An 18,735-nucleotide genomic window follows, 5' to 3' on the forward strand; every position below is an offset into this window, starting at 1 on the left:
CCTCTACTCATCCTTCAAGGCCAATTTCTGGCTCACCTCCCCCATGAAGCCTCCTTTGACTACTTTAGCCAACAAGTGTCTCCTCTATCTCTGTCCCCACTGTATTTTACACACGGACGTGCACGCGCACACATATTTAATCCTAAGCTTACTAAATTCCATTTAAGCGTGTCACTCCAGTATTCACCATGGTAACCAGCAGAGTACTGGGCGCATGCACGATACACTTTCAAAACCATGTGTTTTAGATCATGCTGCCCCTTCTTTTTCTCAGAGTCCTGTTCCCTCCCTTCTCTTCCTGTCCACTTCCTACTTATCTTTAAAGACCAGCTCAGCTGGTGTCTTGTCTGCTACTTCTTCCCTTGTCTTCTCTTTGTTTAGAGCTGTCCTCAGTACTCATTATGCCACATGGCTTCTGCTCGCCCTGGACGTGCGTCAGTGGGCTGTACGTGTCCCTGCCTCCCTGCGGGCTGTAATCTCCCGCTGGGTACGGTGCCTGCCGCCCTCCTCCCAAAGTCTGAAACCCATTACTCATACATTCCCCAGTTTCCTGAGTACCTACTACATGCCAGCACTGTGTTAACTACTGTTGACAACGTGGTGATAAGCAAGGTTAACATGAGCTTACTTTACGAAGCCTTTGGTGTGTAGAATACCCAGACATGAATGAAATACTTGTGGAAAAGGGTGCAAAATGGCAGCCCGCATGCCTGCAGCAGGGCTGAGGTGGCGGAGGTAGGACAGGGGCTGAGAGAGATCAGGGCAGACTTCCTTGAAGAACTTTGGGAGAAGCACAGCATGAATGTTTGATGAATTGCCGGGAATTGAAACAGTGGCCGCTCAACAAATACTCGTTGATTGGTTGATTGATTGTTGGCGAAGCCATCGGAGATCCGGAAAAGAAAGGGCCTCAGGTCTCCATCATTCTTATTACATAATTATTTCAGTGCCTTTAAAGCTCCCCATTTTTCATCTTATACTTTAAACATCAGGGACAACCTGATAGGCCAACTTTATAATATTTTAAAATGACTCTCTGCTGTTTTGGAATATTACATGGCTATAAGACTTTATGTATATTTAATACACTTGGTAAAATATGCAGTAAGCCCATGGCTGATTTTCTCTGAGGACTTCTCAGTGCTGAGGTGGGACTTAAATGTTTAATACTAATAATAATACTCATAACTCATATTTCTCTAGGGCTTTTCATCCTGGGGACCCCTGAAGCGTGTGAGCACCACTGTAAGAGGCTGCAGCTGGGCTCACAGCAGGCTGACAGCGTCCACATCTGGTCTCCTGTCTTCCTCCAGGGGAGGGGAGGGGGATCCAGCTTGAAGGTCCAGCTTCCTCTGCCTACGCTGAATTTTCTCCTCCCCCACACAGACTTATTTTTGGCTGCCTACAAAAGGCTCCCTCTATGTAGAGCTGCTGCTTGCAGCCAGGCGCCACTGACCGTCACTGTCTCAGGAGCAGGAAGAAAAGTGGCTTTATGTTCCAGGGGTGGGGGGGGGGCACACACACCATTCCTGAAGTTGGTCAAAGACAGGTCGCAACGACCGAGCCTGGATAACTGGAGACGAGAAGGACAAAAAGGAAGTGTCTCCTTATTATCTCAACCCACGCTCTGCCCTGCCTTCTCCAGGTCACGGAGACCAGGACCGGCCCTCTGGGCTGCAGCAACTACGACAATCTGGACTCGGTCAGCTCAGTCCTGGTGCAGAGTCCGGAGAACAAGGTGCAGCTGCTCGGTAAGCGGCTCGGGCACCTGGGAAGCACTTACATCACCGGGGAGCAGGGAAAAGTCCCACCTGCCCCACCCATTTGCTCCACCTTTGGAAAGACAAGAACTATCAGGATTTCTGGGACTTGCATTTAACAACCTCCCATCATTCTTTTGCAAAAACATCTGATGCATTTGTCTCCAACCCAAGACCCATTGCTCACACTCAAACCCAAGAACACTGTCACTACCCTACCAAAAGTGTACAGCCATCCTTTTATGCCTTGACCTAGTTCAGTGATCTCTGTTCCCAAAGAACCCTCTGCTCTCTCCTAAGAACACACTGGGTGCAGCTGGCCTTTGTGGAATGGTTATGGGGCCACATCTCTAGCTCAGCTATACAAACTATGGGGCCACTGGTTACTCTGAGCATGGCCCCTGCTTTCTGTTTTCAGTCTGCAATTTTTTAGATCAAAGTCAAGAGAAGTGAGAGAAGAATGGGATCCTCAGCTGAAGCTAGAATAGCAAACAGGAAAACAGGAAGGAAAGCCAAAAAGGAAAGGGAAATACACCAGGTCAGGAGGCTGAGAGAAAGGACGGCACTCAGCTCCTGCTTTTTGTCCCGCTGGCATGCAAATTAATTCAGACAGAGCTGTTTGGCAGTGGGGAAAGTTCGTTTTTCTTAAGGCCTAACTGAATTGGACTCTGCTTGAGATATTATTGTCTCTGTATTATAAAATCAATAGCCCTCACCCAGGATCTACGATTACAAATTCCAGGCAACCTGAGCCAGCTGCAACCCATCCATGCTTTAGGAATCAAGCAACAGATAATCAAGAGAAGTAAAAGACTCCTTTACTGAGAGGCACCGAACGCAGTTAGCATCCCTCTTCTCCTGTGTCCGTAGATGGGCTGGGTTTGTGCCTGCAAATTAGTGATGAGTGAAGTTCAGAATGTCTGGTGGTTCATCTGGAATAGTTTATGCCATTTAATTTTATAGCCCATCACTCATGCCGACATTGCTCCAGGCACTTATTTTATCGCAATGGGAAATGTTATGGTGAGGAGGAGGGAGGCAATGAGGCGGGTGGAAGGAACGGACTTGCAGAGAGGTGAGTGCTGAAAGCAGGCCTCGGACAGGGAGCATGGGGAGGACTGGTCCATGCCACTGCAGGCGCCACATCAAGAAAGAAAAAGTCTGGAGCAGTTCAAAATCAGAGGGAGACCTCAGACAAGAGCACCACACATCCACTGCTGCTCCATTCTAACTTATATTTTGAGGTCTGCTGAGACTGGGATACATACTTTGGGCTCTCTGATTTCCTGCCAAGGACAAGGTCAAGGGTGTGAAAATAAAGCACTGAAAGACATTTCAGGAAAGGGGAATGCATCCTATCCAGAAGTCCCCCATGTCCCTCACTCTCCTGACACAGGATCTCACAATGTCCCTACTGGGCAAGCCTCCTGCAGGTCTGACCTTGAACATGCTCAGGCTGAGTCCAAAGGCATGCCCGTCCTTCATTCATCCCTTGATATGCTTCCAACAGCCACTTTGTGTGGCTTGAAGCCCAGTAGGAGTATACTCTGCCACTGGTGAACTAATATCCACTACAGATGGGTGGGAAAACTGAAGCGTTCATGGATTACATCCCAGATAGAAGGAGGCTAATTAGGAGAGAGCTGAGAGCCATTTGCATCTACCCAGGCCTGAATGATCTTGGGGTATCTACCACTATCCTACTTTGGAATCTCGTCAAGAGTTAAATCATATTGAAATGGGATAGCCAGTCCCAGTTACACAGTGTGACATGATGGGACAAGGACAGGATCTGATGCCTTGGGCAGGTCACTGGGTCATTGGCTTGGAGGTCCTCACCAGTAAGAGCCACAAATAGGACCACAGCTATTATTTGCAATCATATAAGGAAAGTGCTTGGTGTAACGCCTGGTCTCCACGTACGCACAGTAGCTGAGTCTGCTTCCTAATCAGTCAGCCTCTTCCATCACCAGGACTGGGGTGCGGAGCCCAGGAGGATAAGCATTCAGTAGCATCCTGGATGCCTGCTGCTAATCTCAGTGAAGCTAGAAACAGGATGGTTATCAGAGACAAAGCAAAAAGCCCATCAAGGCTTGATTCCTCCCCCATGAGAGCTGTAAGCTCTTCTTTTATCTGAAACATCTTCCTGTTTCCATCCTGGAAATGCTGATGTGTAGCCAATAAGCCTGTTCATATGATAGGCACGCTCTCAATTTGGCCGATATAAGGGGTTCGACTAAGCCTTGGGCTTTGATGTTCCTCATTTGCATTTTCAGATCCTCCCCCATCTGTCACTGGGGCAGTGGCAACCCCCTCTCCCAACCAGCTCAGCAGGATCAGGCCCTGGGGTGACCATTCTTGGGACCAGGATGCACAAGGCAGCAGAAGCCCAGCTGGGGCTCCTGCAGCCTCGGGCGAGGGAAACTGAGTCCCCATGGGCTGTGCCTGGGGATTCCCTGACACTTCTTTCCCTAGGCCTGCAGGTGCTGCTACCCGAGTACCTGCGTGAGCGCTTTGTGGCTGCGGCGCTCAGCTACATCACTTGCAGCTCGGAGGGCGAGCTCGTCTGCAAGGAGAATGACTGTTGGTGCAAGTGCAGCCCCACCTTCCCCGAGTGCAACTGTCCTGATGCCGACATCCAGGCCATGGAGGACAGCCTGCTGCAGCTCCAGGACTCCTGGGCCACTCACAGCCGGCAGTTTGAGGAGTCAGGTGAGCAAGTGTTTCCTTCCTGTCCACGGGGAGGCAGCTGTGAGGGGCGGGGCTGGGTCAGGGGCGCTCCACTGGGATCCTGGCTCAGCCACCTCTGTGGCCTCAAGCAAGTTCTTCTACCACTCTGAGTCTCAAGTCATTTCTTCATGCTCTATATGCAAATAGATACAATACCTACCAAAGAGATGTGTGTGAAGGACTTAATAAGTTAGGGGAAGGATAATAATAGAGGCATAGGCCCCATCTGTCTTGTTTGCTACAGATTCCACAGTTCCTAGAACAGTGCCTGCCCACTGTGTGCACAGTAAATATTTACTGACTGAGGTACGTAGAAAAGTTTTAGGACACCCAGACACTCGAAGTGTGGCTTGTTGCTGGTGTAACTCGTACCCGTGAACCTTGAGACCTAGATTCCAAGGGCTTGATTTGCATCCTTGCTCTTCATTACAGTCTGAATGTTTGTATTCCCCTGAAATCATGTGTTGAAAATCTAATGCCCAAGGTATTAGGAAGTGGAGCTTCGGGTCACGAGGGCAGAGCCCTCATGAATGAGATTAGTGGCCTTAGGAAAGAGGCCCAGAGAGAGTTCTAACCCTTTCCACTGCGTGAGGACCCAGGGAGAGAGAAGTCAGCCGTCTGCAGCCCTGAAGAGGACTTTCACTAGCACCTGACAGTCCTGGAACCCTGACCTTGGAGTTCCCAGCACCTGAAACTGTGAGAAATAAGTTTCTGTGGTTCATAAGCCACCCCAGCTGTGACATTGTGTGATAGAAGCCCAAACAGATGAAGACACCCTGTGACTGACCAGCTCTGTGACTGGTCAGGCGGCTTCTCAATACTTCAGTTTCCTCATCTGTTAAAGAGCGAAAGTGATCATAACAGTTGGATAGAAGGCTTGAATGGGAGAATTTAGGTAAAAATTAATGTACAAAGAACTCTGCATGATATCGTCATATATCTCAATACTAATGAATGATAGTTTTATGGATATATCTCAAAACATAATGTTGGATAAAACAAATATGAAAAATAGGTATTGTATACATATATAAAATATGTATGTATAGTGTTATAATATAATAATGATGTATTCAGTATAATATATATTTAATACTTTTTATATGACACTTAAGAACATTCTAGTCAATACTTAATATTTTTATTGACAAATACACTGGTAAAACACATGAAAAGATCTGATAATGATAAACACCCAAGCCAGTGCTTACATCTAGATGGAGATGATGAGGAAGTTTGGGCTCTTCCAGTATATTTGCTTTGTCTTATTTCCTTAAAAAGAATCTGAAACCAGTCTGGCACAATGACACGTGCTAGGTGGTGGTGCATGGGAACTTACCCTGTTATTCTCTGTACATGTTTTTATGCTTAAATGTTTTAGGTACAGAAATACACACATGCTAGTTGTAAGTTCACTACTAGGTAACTGTCCAGTCTTCCGGCGGGAAGGGAGGATGCAGAACCAGGTACTTGGGAAGTCAGAAGAAGCCAAGGCCACCAGGAGTCACTGCTCGTAACTAATGAAGGCCCCCTGGAGCTCCCCCTGGAGGCCGGAGGCTGCAGGTGCCATGAAAGTGGGGCTGTGGACAGAGATCTGAGCATGACTTCGGAACATGTCATGCCCAGGAAGTTCTAAGAAGATCTCAGACTTGCAGAAAGAGCTAAGAACCCGAAGTCGTGTTGCTTCTGGATTAACTACGGGAAAGAATGGGTGTCTGGCCAAGAGTGGAAGCTCAGAGAAAGGAAGTATGTCTTACAGTCAAAAAAAGAAAAAGAAAAAGAAAAGAAAAGGGGTGGGGAGAGGGGCAGTTGGTCTCAGAGACAGAAAGATCTGTAGGAAGATTTCTGAGCTGAGTGCTTACTTTCTCTGTGTCCACACTGGCCAGTCTGGTGACCTCTCGCCCGCAGGAGGGCCTCATTTCCCATGAGCCCCTGTGGTGTTCCTGGAGAAAGCTGGCCGGACACAGTGCTGGGAAGGACTTGCAAGGAGGTGGAAAGGGGGAAGGAGGTGTGTCCCAAGGTCATTGGCCCCTTGAGTGGGGACACAGATCAGTTTTGAAATTCAGGATAGGGAGGATGGGCAAGAATCCTGAAGCTATACTCTATCATATAGTAATTATTTCTCAATAAGCTATTGAAAAATAAGTAAATAAAGGGCCTGCAAGAGTGGATGTGGCGCCGCCTCCTGGAAAGGGCTGGGGGGCACCCGCCGCGCCCTCAGCGGGTGCGCTCGGCCCCCCTCAGCTCAGCCCCGTGTCCTTGCCCGCAGAGGAGTTCCAGGCCCTGCTGAAAAGGCTGCCTGACGACAGGTTCCTGAACTCCACGGCCGTGTCCCAGTTCTGGGCCATGGACAGTGGCCTCCAGCACCGCTACCAGCAGATGGGAGCCAGCCTGAAGGTGCTGGTCAAGAAGGCCCATCGGATCGTCCGCCGGCTCTTCAACCTCTGCAAACGCTGCCATCGGCAGCCTCGCTTCCGCCTGCCCAAGGAAAGGTGAGCACCCCGACGCCAGAGCCAGAGTCAGCACCTCCCCCAACCTCCCGGGCCAGCGTCGGAGTAGGGACCCATCCCGGGGCCTTTTCCCATCTCCTGTTCTCCTCGCCTCCTCAAGTGCCAGGCTCAATTAGGAGACGTATCTAAAGTGAGAAAGTGACGAAACGAGAGGCTCATTGTGCTTCCATTTAGATGATGGCAGGTTCAAAGGTTATTCCACTAATCCTCTAATTCTCCCGGATTTCCATTTTGACGGAAGTCTTTTAGGAGAGGAGGGGGTGGGCTCACAGCTCACGCACCGCACACATTGGACTATTTCAAACACGCGGCTGCCCTGAGTCATCAGGGGAAACAGCTGAGGTCCCGTGTCCACGGGAACAGCTTGGCCACTCGCTCACTCATCTGCCCATTCACTCGTTTGTTCAAGTTTTTACTAAATCCACATCGCATGTGCTTTAACTAAGCTGTGGGCTGGGGAGGGGGCATTGATTATTTGGGAAGATGGAATACATACGCAGAAACATAACATCAGAAAACTTACAACTATGTGGCAGCCACTTAAATTCACATTCATGGAACATACATCAAAAACATGGTCTAGGAGACGCACAGGCCAGAGAGAAAAGCCACCCTGGGGAGGAGGTCACGGCCGGACTTTGCAGGAGGAGATGGAGGTGGGCCGGTGGATGGGAGACAGAGCACTCAGGGCGAGGCGGCTGCCCTGGCAACAGCCCAGAGGCGCAATGCTAACTGAGGCCCAGGGGAGAGGGGAGACGGGGAGGAGAGGGCAGGTCGGCAAGGGTGCTCGTGACCGGCTCATTTCTTTCTCAGCAAATAATTATGAACTGTTTACCTTTCCCCTGCTTCTGGGGGAATGGTAATGATTCCAGTTTCTGAGAATATGTTGGTGAAGGACACGGTGCCCTTGCCCGCGTGGCCTTTTCACAAAGAAGCCACCCACAAACAAGACAACAATTGAGAAGCAGCCATTTCCGATCCTGATCACTGTGGGGTCACAGATACCGGGTGATGGGACAGGGAGTGCCTGGGGCTTCTTCTGAAAGGGAAGTCATGGAGGACCGCTTTGAGGTAGTGTCATCACAGAGCTGGAATTTTAGAGGGAGCTGGCCCTAGAAAGTTCCTCCCGTTCCTAGTGGAAAAGTGAGAGAAGCTGTGAAGTGGGAAAGAGGTAGGCATGATGTTGGGATGTCCAGAGAAAGTCTGGTTGTGGGAAGATCTTTTCAGAAGTCCGCAAACCAGACTCTGCACAAAAGATGGTGGAGAGCTTCTGTAGGAGGGAGTGAGGAGGTACCTGGGAGGGACAGGCCTGGCTACTTCCAGCACAAGGTCGATGTCCAGGACTCGCGGGACAGACCCATCAGACACGGAGCCCCAGGCCCTAGTCAGTTTTCTCCAAGTGGTACGCCAGGGTGTCCATCTTTTAGAGAGCGTGGGTTTTTATCTTCCCCATCACCATCCCTGCCTGTTGGTCCATGTCCTGCTACATTCAGGGAAGACGGCTGTGTGTGGCTTCCTATGACTCTTGCTTCATTTTTATCTCCTCTCCCAAAGGTCCTTGTCCTACTGGTGGAACCGAATCCAGTCCTTCCTCTACTGTGGAGAGAGCACCTTCCCTGGCACCTTCCTGGAGCAGAGCCACAGCTGCAGCTGCCCCTATGACCAGTCCTCCTGCCAGGGCCCCATCCCATGTGCCTTGGGCGAAGGGCCGGCCTGTGCCCACTGTGCTCGGGACAACAGCACGCGCTGCGGGGGCTGCAACCCGGGCTACGTGCTGGCCCAGGGGTTGTGCCGGCCAGAGGTGGCCGAGTCCCTGGAGAGCTTTCTGGGGCTGGAGACAGACCTGCAGGACCTGGAGCTAAAGTACCTGCTGCAGAAGTGGGACAGCCGTATCGAGGTGCACTCCATCTTCATCAGCAACGACATGCGCCTGGGCAGCTGGTTCGACCCTTCCTGGAGGAAGCGCATGCTGCTCACCCTGAAGAGCAACAAGTACAAGCCGGGGCTGGTGCACGTGATGCTGGCCTTGTCCCTGCAGATCTGCCTCACCAAGAACAGCACCCTGGAGCCTGTCATGGCCATCTACGTGAACCCCTTTGGGGGCAGCCACTCGGAGAGCTGGTTCATGCCGGTGAACGAGGGCCGCTTCCCGAACTGGGAAAGGACTAACGTGGATGTGGCTGGCCAGTGCCAAAACTGGACAATCACCTTGGGAAACAGGTGGAAGAGCTTCTTTGAGACAGTCCATGTTTACCTACGGAGCCGAATCAAGTCCCTGGATGACAGCTCCAATGAGACAATCTACTACGAGCCGCTGGAGATGACCGATCCCTCCAAGAACTTGGGCTACATGAAAATCAACACCTTGCAGGTCTTCGGCTACAGCCTGCCCTTTGACCCGGATGCTATCCGGGACCTAATTCTCCAGCTGGACTACCCGTACACTCAAGGCTCCCAGGACTCTGCCCTCTTGCAGCTCATAGAGCTGCGGGACCGGGTAAACCAGCTGTCCCCCCCTGGCAAAGTCCGGCTGGATCTTTTCTCCTGCTTGCTTCGGCACCGGCTCAAGCTGGCCAACAACGAGGTGGGCAGGATCCAGTCCTCCCTGCGGGCTTTCAATTCCAAGCTGCCAAACCCTGTGGAGTATGAGACAGGAAAACTCTGTAGCTAATGGAGGGCCCACTGCCATGCTGGGCAGGGAGGGGACCCACGCACCCCGGCCCTCACCTTGGTGCCAACGAGGTGTTCCCTTGTGTTGTTCTGCACCCAGCAGATGGGACCTCGGGCCTTGGACTGAAGCGGGCAGGGGAGTGAGCAACGGCCACCACACACATGCACACACTGGCCAGACGTGTGCACACGCGTGCGCACACACACACTCCCCGGGGGAGGCCACAGCTCAGCAGCCCTGCGTCTGTGGAGTTGGTGCTTTCTCAAATGAGTGCCACTGAAGGAGAGGAGCTGAGGGAGAGATTATGAACAGAACCAGCCAACCCATGAAACACACAAATCCTTAAAAGTGATTCTTATCATTCAAGGAAGCAAGAGGGGATGAGGAGGGAGGGTGGGAGCGCCTCCCCTCAGCGGAGTCACTTTTGTATTCTTTTTAACCAGATTTCTTAAAATGGCGCTGTTTCGAGATTCCCCGCGTGGGTTCCTCCTTTTTGTACTCTGCCTTCTGCCTCCTCCGAGCCCTCCTGGATACCTGCTCCTCGCGCCGGCTTCTAGTCAGGACACGGGACAAGTGACACCGACTGAGGACGCTCAGGACAGGGCCAGTGGCCTTGCTCCCCCTCCTGTCTCCACCCTCCCTCCGGCCCCCGGCTTCCTCCGAAGCCCTGGTTTTAGGGTTCAGGGCCCTGGCTCACGCCACTCTCCCTCATGGTCCAGCCAGAGCCCCCGTGTCAACAGCCCTAATCTGTCCGAGCAAGCAGCTCTGTCAAGTTAGAGAGAGATGATGTATAGGGAAGTGTTCTTTTTTAAAAACAGAAACAAAAATATTTATTTTGTGATTGTTTTCCTTGTCAACCTGCTCCAGCCACATGAACATATGAGTAAAAAATTTAACTGGTTTAATACATTTTTTCCAAAGACCTTTATTAGGGGGAAAGGAGAGAGGAAAGAGGAAAAAGGGGTCTCCTGGATGTTTTTCATTGCTCTCTGGGTGGCACGTGTCCTGAGGGGGTGGATGTTGCTGTGTGGGGGGCTGGTTGATTAGTGTGTACACAAGTGAATGTGTGCCTGTCCTGACTTGGTGTGAGTATGTATGTTTGAGAGAGAGAGAGAGAGAAGGATGGAGTGAGGCAGGACCCTCCCAGGTAATTGCCAGGCAGCCCCGTGCCCCTGTGTTCCCGGGAGCAGGGACTAACAGAGCTTGTACCACCTACTGGGAGAAGGTGGACACCTCTGCTCTTTGAGGGAACCGCAGCCTTTGGGCTGAGCAGACCCCCCACAGGAAGCCCCCCTTGCCTGCACTGCCGTGGACATTGGAGAACTCCCCACACTGTGCATCCTGTAGTATGGGATGGCCCTGTGGGGAAACTAGGAAAGGTGAGGACTTGGCATAGGTTTCCTCCATTCTGTCTGAGGACCACCCTCCTGGTCTAAGAGGCAGGTTTGCCACAGACTGGAGTGAAGGCATTCATCTCCCCTTAGTGCCCTCCCTGGGTGGAAGGAGACTCAGTTCAGAGCGAATCTTTTGAAGAACCATGTCTCTGTCTATTCTCTACACGTTCCGAGCACAACATGTGGGCATGACAACCCCCATTTATTCAAGCCAAAGCCACCATGTAAATGCTAAGCACCTCAGTCTGCACCTGTGCCCCTCTCAGTGGGTCCAAAAGGAACTGGGAGACAATGAGAGGATGGTCAGTCTATCTGCCCAAGAGATTCTAAGTTTGCTGTTGCACAGAGAAGACTCCGGTGTTATAGTTAATCCCCGAACCACCTTCCCATCCACGAGGACGTGAAATCCTTGGTAGATAAGCAGCCTAGGACATTTCTTTTTTCGCAGCTCCCTAAGGCTCCTAGGGTGGAAATGCAGAGTGAAGGGTGAACTAGGGGAGCACAGTTATTGCCTGTCTGTGTCTAGCTCAGTTGCTGGTTGCTTTTGGGGGTGTGTCTCAAGCTCTTCGTCTGCTGGAGATGAAACCATCGGGTGTCATCTTCGTCAGCAGGGCTGAGGCTGTGCCAGAGGTGGGTGCCCCCGTGGGAAGGCTTTGATTTCTCCCAGGCACGGGCTTTGAGAGTGTAAGGCAGATCCTCGAGTTTGATTGGAGCTCTCTGAGTGCGCATGTCTACCTGCTGCAGGAGTGGGTGGGCCGAAGCTTTCACCCACTGATGAAAGGCACACCATGCAGAGCAGTATTCGGGGCGGAGGAAAGCAACCAAGGATGTGTTGTGCAGAAGTCAGCAGCGAGGACTCTCAGGAGTATGAAAGTAATTGCCCTGGAGGGAAGTGAGTCGGCCCCCGGGGGCTCCCATTCCACCTGGGTGGGTCCCGCAGCTGGGGGATGCAAAACCTCAGCTGTCAGTCTTGGGATCTGGGACCAGCCTGGGGGGAAGCACCCTTGTAGAGCCGTGAGAAAGGATGCTTGGTATCTCAGACTCCTTGTCTTGGGAAGGCTCTGGGGAGATGACGCTGTGATGTATTATGGGTTTAGAAATATAGGAATCCATTTACAAAGGTTTCCACTTCTTGCCTGCTGGAAGGTTTACACCATGAAGCTGAGTGTACCAAGTTCACCTACAAGTTCTCCTTCCATATTGGTAAATATTCAGGAATGCCCTTTGGAGCCCAGACACAAGTACCATATGGATAGAAGGCCTGAAAGACCTTCTATCATTAATTCCAGTAGCAAAAATGTTTCTATTTTACCTACTCACCCATTATCTGTGATGGGTGCCTGACTTCTGGGTTTTGAGAAAGTGATGGGGTGTCTGGTGCACAAGATCTTGGCCTTGGGGCAGAGCAGCAGTCCGAAGACTGCTTCCAGAAGGTGAATGAAAGAAGAGGGAGAAATAAAGGAGGGCCAGGACTCCTGAAGGGGCCTTCAAAGCCGTAAAACCATGGATTCAGCATAGAATTTCTCGAAAAAGGAAGCTGAGAAGTGCCGTAACAATAACAATAAAATTGTCAGAAGTGTCACTTTAAAAGTCTATAATAACCAAAAGATGTGAACCAACTAGTCCCAGACACAGTTAGCAATGAAGAACTGTCATTAATTAATTAGCAGCGCGTTGTCGATGTTGGTGAGTTCCCCGTGGAATTCAGAACCAAATCACAGTTCAGTTACTGGCTACAACAGTCAGGAATTCAAGCCTTAATTGTAACCCCAAAGAACTAATACATCGAATGTAATCTGTCCTAATGCTTGAGACTAATACCTCTAATACTTAATAATGGATTTAATACCTGCTGCTAATAATATAATGCTACGCTCTGTAGGCATGGTCATGCATCCACAGACAAAAATGTAAATGAAGATTGCTTCACATGCTGGGTGTCACAAATAATTCACATCCAGTTCTTGGCTCTTTTTTCCCCCCCACAAATGTGAAAATAGTCCTCACGATGGGCAGAGCGGCCTTATGTGTGGATGGAGGACATGGCAACATGATGTCCTGCCCTGAAATGTCATCTCCGAAGTGTGCAATGTCATCATGCAAGTCTGTTCTCTTGCACATAAAAGAGATCTTTTTTGCCATTATGTTTTGTATGAAAATGAAAATGCCCTTAGGAGGAGATAAATCGTAGCAGTTCACCCTCAGGCAAAAGAGAGGACTCAGTTTTCAGAGCTGGAAGGTTTCTAGAGGCCATTCAGTCGACTGATTTCTGACGCGTGTGCAAGAGGAGGGCGCAGGACTTGGCCGAGCAGAGCTGGGAAGAGCGGCTCGCCTGCTTCCTCGTCTACCCCTCTCTGCCAGTACATGGCGTCAGGGTCCTGGAGGATGACAGGGACCCAGGACAGGCCTGGGGAGCCTGAGGGTGCAGGAGGAGACACACTTCCCTGGGAAGGAGCAGAGGGCTCCTTGGCGGTGGGGCTACCTTCCCACCTTTCCCTGGGATCGGGCCTAGCAAGACAACTGGCTTCTCTAACAGGCAAAAGAAGAGCACGGTGGCTCCCCTGACACACGTGAAGTGCACAGTACACACACTTCCGTCTCGGGCGAATCGCCTTGCTGGATTCCTCATGGCTGTATCAGCTAAATGCTTTTTTTAATCACAACATCCTGCCCCTAGCTTCTTGATGTTTTCGACAGACCACCAATTAGAGTTTGAATGTTTTTGCAAACCTGAAGACTTCAGCAAAACAGCTTCGTCACGAAGGCTAAAGGCATCTGGGTGCCACCGATGTCCAAAGGCCTTAGACTGTGCATTTGGCATGTCACGGGTACAACCTAGGTCTAGCTAGGCCCCCAGCAGGAAGAAGAGTGTGGCCGGCTCCGCTGAGTCCTGGCTGCTTCCAGCAGCAGACTGAACAAAGACCAAAGGGACCACCAAAGACAACACTGCGGCTGGCAGTGCTGGCTGGAAGGATAGGTTGGAAATCTCAGGCAGCGAGACTTGACTCTAGACACACACCATTCTTCTGGTTTCTTCTGGTTCTGTCACCAGCCAGCTGTGCACCTGTGAGTAAGTCACTCCACCTCTCTGGGCCCCAGTCGGCTCCCTGGTGGATGAGGGAGCTGGATTTCCCACACAGGTGCTGGGGGTCTTTCTGGTCTATCCTTTTACAAGCAGTGTGACATAGAAGACAGTCCCCTAAGTCAGACAGACCTGGATCTGCATACTGGTTCCACATTTACATTGAAGTGACTTTAATTCTTGACCTGTCCCCTTGTGCATGTCATCCCTGCCTCCCTAACATTTTTCTTTCCTTTCTCTTTCTGAACACTCGCCTCTCTGCATACTTCTGCTCTATACGCTCCACCTTCCAGAAGGTGTACACCTTTAATACGTGTACACCTTCAGTACGTGTACACCTTCAATATTTGTACACCTTCAATATGTGTACACCTTCAGTACGTGTACACCTTCAATTCGCCAAAACTCATGACCATTTTTCTCCTTCCTCCCTCCTTCCTTCCTCTCTTCTTCCCTTCATTCATGTCTTAAGTGCTAGGCAGTAGGCTAAGGTACAGGATAATCAAAGCTCTTTGAAACATTTCTAGTCCACAAAACACCGGACACAATAATGTGGGGACAAATCAGACTGGTGCATCTCTCAGAGAGATGTACAGAGTATTGACGATGCGCAGAAAGGACGTAAATCCCTGGAATAGACACTAACGACGTGTGTTGTGAACCTTCTAGTAACTATGGCAGCACTACCCCGGGTGTCCAGATGCTTTACCTGTCAGTGAAGGGAAAGACCTAACATGTAACGTGTGCCTCCTTCTCAGAGGGCAGAAAAAACGCAAGGACGGCAGCAGAGCCCCACCGAAGGCACACACCACATCCGGTCGGTGCCCTCATTTCTAGATCCTGAGCCCGTCAGCACCACGCTATTCAGTCCAAGGCCGGCTCATGGGACTGCCCCGGGAGGTCTGTTTGGTAGCAGAGCTGCCTCCATCCCTTGTGTTTCCTGACTTTAACGACCATACAATTCACCCAAAGGCTCTCATTCAGCAGGTCTGGGTGAGGCCCCAGAGTCTTCATGCCCAGCAAGCTCCCAAGTGATGCTACTGCTGCCCATCCGAGCACCACACTCGCAGGAGCCGGCTTCTTCCAGAGGATGTCTGTTACCTCCTGCAGCACCAGCACTCTAGAACGGGAGCCTCCAGAAGCACGGGGGCTAAGAAACCAAAAGGTTAGTCATGTCTGGCTAGGAGGTGAGGACCTCACTTATGAAAATCTTGGTGCTCAACTGGCCTTCCATCTCTCAAGCAGTTAGGAGCCGGGTGTCTGACCAGCAGGGTAAGAAAACAGAGGAGGGAGAAAAGAGAGGAAATAAGGAAATCGCAAGGCTGCAGGCTGAGAGCTGGCTTGCTTATGGATGTGTTTACATATGAGCAGCCCCACAGACTGGCTGCATCGCACTGTCTGAGGAAAGGTCTTTTCCCCAAGCCTATCAGAGTAAATCTGTTCTGAAGTGGGCCAGGGAGTACCTGTCACTCTATGGAAACATACATCAGACAGGACGATTAAATATACCCCAGCAATGCGCAAGCACCCAGAGGCCCCGGACTTCAGACTGCCAAGGTGCCATGCAAAGTCCGGGCACCTCATCTAAGGAACAAAATGAATCACTTTTGTTTCCTGCTCCGTCATCCTCTCCTCCAGCCGGGATGATTGCTGCTACCCTTGCATCATTAATAAAAGTGGCCACCAGAATTTATGTGGGGTCATTCTTCCCAGGATCTCAGAACTTGGAGCTATGAATCAATCAATTTATAGAGTGTGGTCAGAGAGTAGATGTGGGGAAGAAAGCAAACACGTATTTCATATGTACACTCCCTTCATTCAGAAATTTTGCAGATGACTTAGCAAATGAAACCAGGGTGGAGGGAAGGGTGTACAGCTAAGGGAAAGAAACCAGACCTAGAATGCTTTGTGGAGTCAGACTGCCATGGTTCAAATCCCACCGCTGCCACTTACACATGGTGAGAAGCAGGATATGTCCTCTAATTTTCTTCGGCCTCCGTCTGCACATCTATGTGAGGGGCAACAGCAGTGTGTGTAGCGTAGGACGTTGTGACGGTCAAATAAGGAAGACGGGTAGAGGACAGCAGCAGGCTCATAGTACCTGCTCAATGAGTGTGGGCTGTTTATAATGCATTAGATCCTGCCTGTGTTTGGGGGGAAGGGAAGGGAAGCCAAGGAAGGGAAAAGAAACATCCACGTGACTCACTTGCCGAAGCAAACTTCCTCCTGGTGACAAGGAGACGTTAACAGCCAGGCCCTTACTTAAGGGTCCTTGGGGGTGATATGATAGAAAAGATCTTAAGTTACACTTTCATGGAAGACTTAGATAAGCGATTTGAACGGATATTTTTATATAGAGCTCCTCTAAAAGCAGAGAATAAAATGTTCTAATATCACTTATCACCAAAAGGCCGTGCCTGGCTGGGTCCTGTGGCCTGCACGCATTATTTCTGATGATGCAACTTATTGCAGTGGTCCAGTCTGGAGCAGCTAAGTGAGCGGCCAGTTAACACACCCATTAGACCATCTCTTTCCAATAGTGCATATTAAGTGCACTTTAGCAAATTCTGAATTGCAGTCAATTCCTGGTTGAATTCTTTGATGGGGAGCCAAGGTACAAGGCAGCCCTAAGGTTTTTAGATACAGACATGAGGGAGGCCGAGTTCATATCCCAATTATAGTAGAAGCATAAGACGTGGATAGGCAGACGGGTGGGGAGAACGTTCTTAGACTCACTTACGGTTCAGCCTAATATTAACGTCCTACACCCAGCCTCCAGGGCCAATGCCCTTCATTTCCCCCCTCTTCTTTATAAAAGAACAGCTCTATTGAGATATAATCCACATGCCATAAAGTTCACCCCTCTAAAGCATACAATTCAGTAGTTTTTATTCAAAAGGTTGTGCATCCATCACCACTATCTAATTCCAGGACATTTAGATCACCCAAGAAGAAAATCCTGTGCCCGTTGGCAGTCATTCTCCAGCCCCCCCTACGCCAGTGCTTGGCAACCACTAATCTACTCTCTGTCTCTATTGATAGGCCTGTTCTGAATATTTTGTCTAAGTGCCAACATACAATATACGTGAAGCATAAATACCACACGATTTACAACTACAATATGTTGTCCCACGACATGGATTTTGCTCTCGCTTACTTGATAGTGTCCTTTGAAGCGCAAAACCTTAAAATTTTGATAAAGCCCAATGGATACATAATTTTTCCTTTGCTGCTCATGCTTCTGCTGTCATATCTAAAAATCTATTGCCTAATCTCATATCACATAGGTTCATGCGTAGGTTCTCTTTTAAGAAGAAAGAAAGTAACTCTAAGCAGAAAGTTTAAGAAAAGATTTAAGAGTTCACATTTAGGTCTCATACATTTTGAGTGAATTTCGGGTATGGTGGTGTGAGATGGGGGTCCCACTTTATTCTGTCACCTGTGGATATCTGGTCGTCACAGCACATTGGTTGGAAGGACTTCTTCCCCCAAGGAATTATCTTGGCACATGTATCAAAAATTAATTGACCATAATAATATGGCTTGATTTCTATACTCTCAATTTGATTTGATTTATCCATATGTCTGTCATTATGACAATACTGCACTGTGTTTATCACTGTAGCTTTGTAATAAGTTTTGAAATCAGCAAAAGTGTATCTTTCACTTTTGTTTTTCATTTTCAAAATGTTATGGCTGTGCTGGGTCTCTAGCATTTGCACATTTGCGTATGAATTTAAGGTTCAGTTTGCCATTTTCTTCAAAAAAAAACAAACAGGCAGCTGGTATTTGATAGGGATTGTGTTGAATCTGTAGATCAATGCGGGGAGTACTGTCACGGCAACTATATCATGTCTTCTGATCCATAAACATGGAACATCTTCCCTCTTAAATCTTTAATTTCTTCCAATGGCATTTTGTAGTTTTTGACCTTAAAAGTCTCACACTGCTTATACATTTATTTATAAGTATTTTATTATTTTTAATGCTACTATAAGTGCAAAGTTTCCTTAATTTCATTTTTGGATTGTTCATTGTGTCCAGAACCACAATTGATTTTCATAGCTATTGATTTGGTACCCTACAACCTTCCTAAACTTGCTTATTGGCTCTAATAGTTTTTGTTTGGGGTATGGATTCCCTAGACTTTTCTATGTACAAGAGCATGTTACCTTCAAATGTAGTTTCACTATTCCCTTTACTCTCAATGACTTGATTTCAGCCAACGCCCTCTTGCTCTTGCTGTGCAGATGCACCTTCGCTCTTACTGCCTCCCGTGGGGCCAGGCGGCCTTCTCCCTCATGCTCTTACTAGGAGGGTCCGAGAACATTGTTTTACTGCAGAGTCAGACTGGCCTACAGAAAAATACATCGCTCTCAGCACTATCTGTGGGCACACAGGGACATCCAAAAGCTCAAATGATGAAAAGATGAGAATAATCAATAATCCAGGGTGTTTGTTCATAGCTCATCTCCCAAGGTCTTAGCTGCCTCCAAGGACGGTTCTGCAAGGATCAGCCTTAAGGAACTAGAACACACCCTGGCCCCCAGGGCTATTTGGTCCATGCACTCACTGGTCCAACAGTGGA

The 18,735-nt window shown here is 49.4% G+C and overlaps 1 protein-coding gene across 1 annotated transcript in view; it reads left to right on the forward strand.

Annotated features, from left to right (window-relative positions):
• The window catches only part of BRINP2 (BMP/retinoic acid inducible neural specific 2), a 91,580-nt gene extending 81,000 nt beyond the window's left edge, over positions 1-10,580 (forward strand). Inside the window, exons 5-8 of the mRNA XM_037145579.2 lie at positions 1,646-1,751; positions 4,236-4,472; positions 6,760-6,982; positions 8,555-10,580. Coding sequence (XP_037001474.2) covers positions 1,646-1,751; positions 4,236-4,472; positions 6,760-6,982; positions 8,555-9,671 — 1,683 coding nt within the window. The 3' untranslated portion in view covers positions 9,672-10,580. The remainder of the gene's footprint in view (positions 1-1,645; positions 1,752-4,235; positions 4,473-6,759; positions 6,983-8,554) is intronic.
• Positions 10,581-18,735: the final 8,155 nt, after the last annotated feature.

The sequence above is a fragment of the Artibeus jamaicensis genome, unplaced genomic scaffold (assembly GCF_021234435.1).
Source record: "Artibeus jamaicensis isolate MK-2021 breed Jamaican fruit bat unplaced genomic scaffold, CSHL_Jam_final contig_327, whole genome shotgun sequence".
NCBI classification, from domain to species: domain Eukaryota; kingdom Metazoa; phylum Chordata; class Mammalia; order Chiroptera; family Phyllostomidae; genus Artibeus; species Artibeus jamaicensis.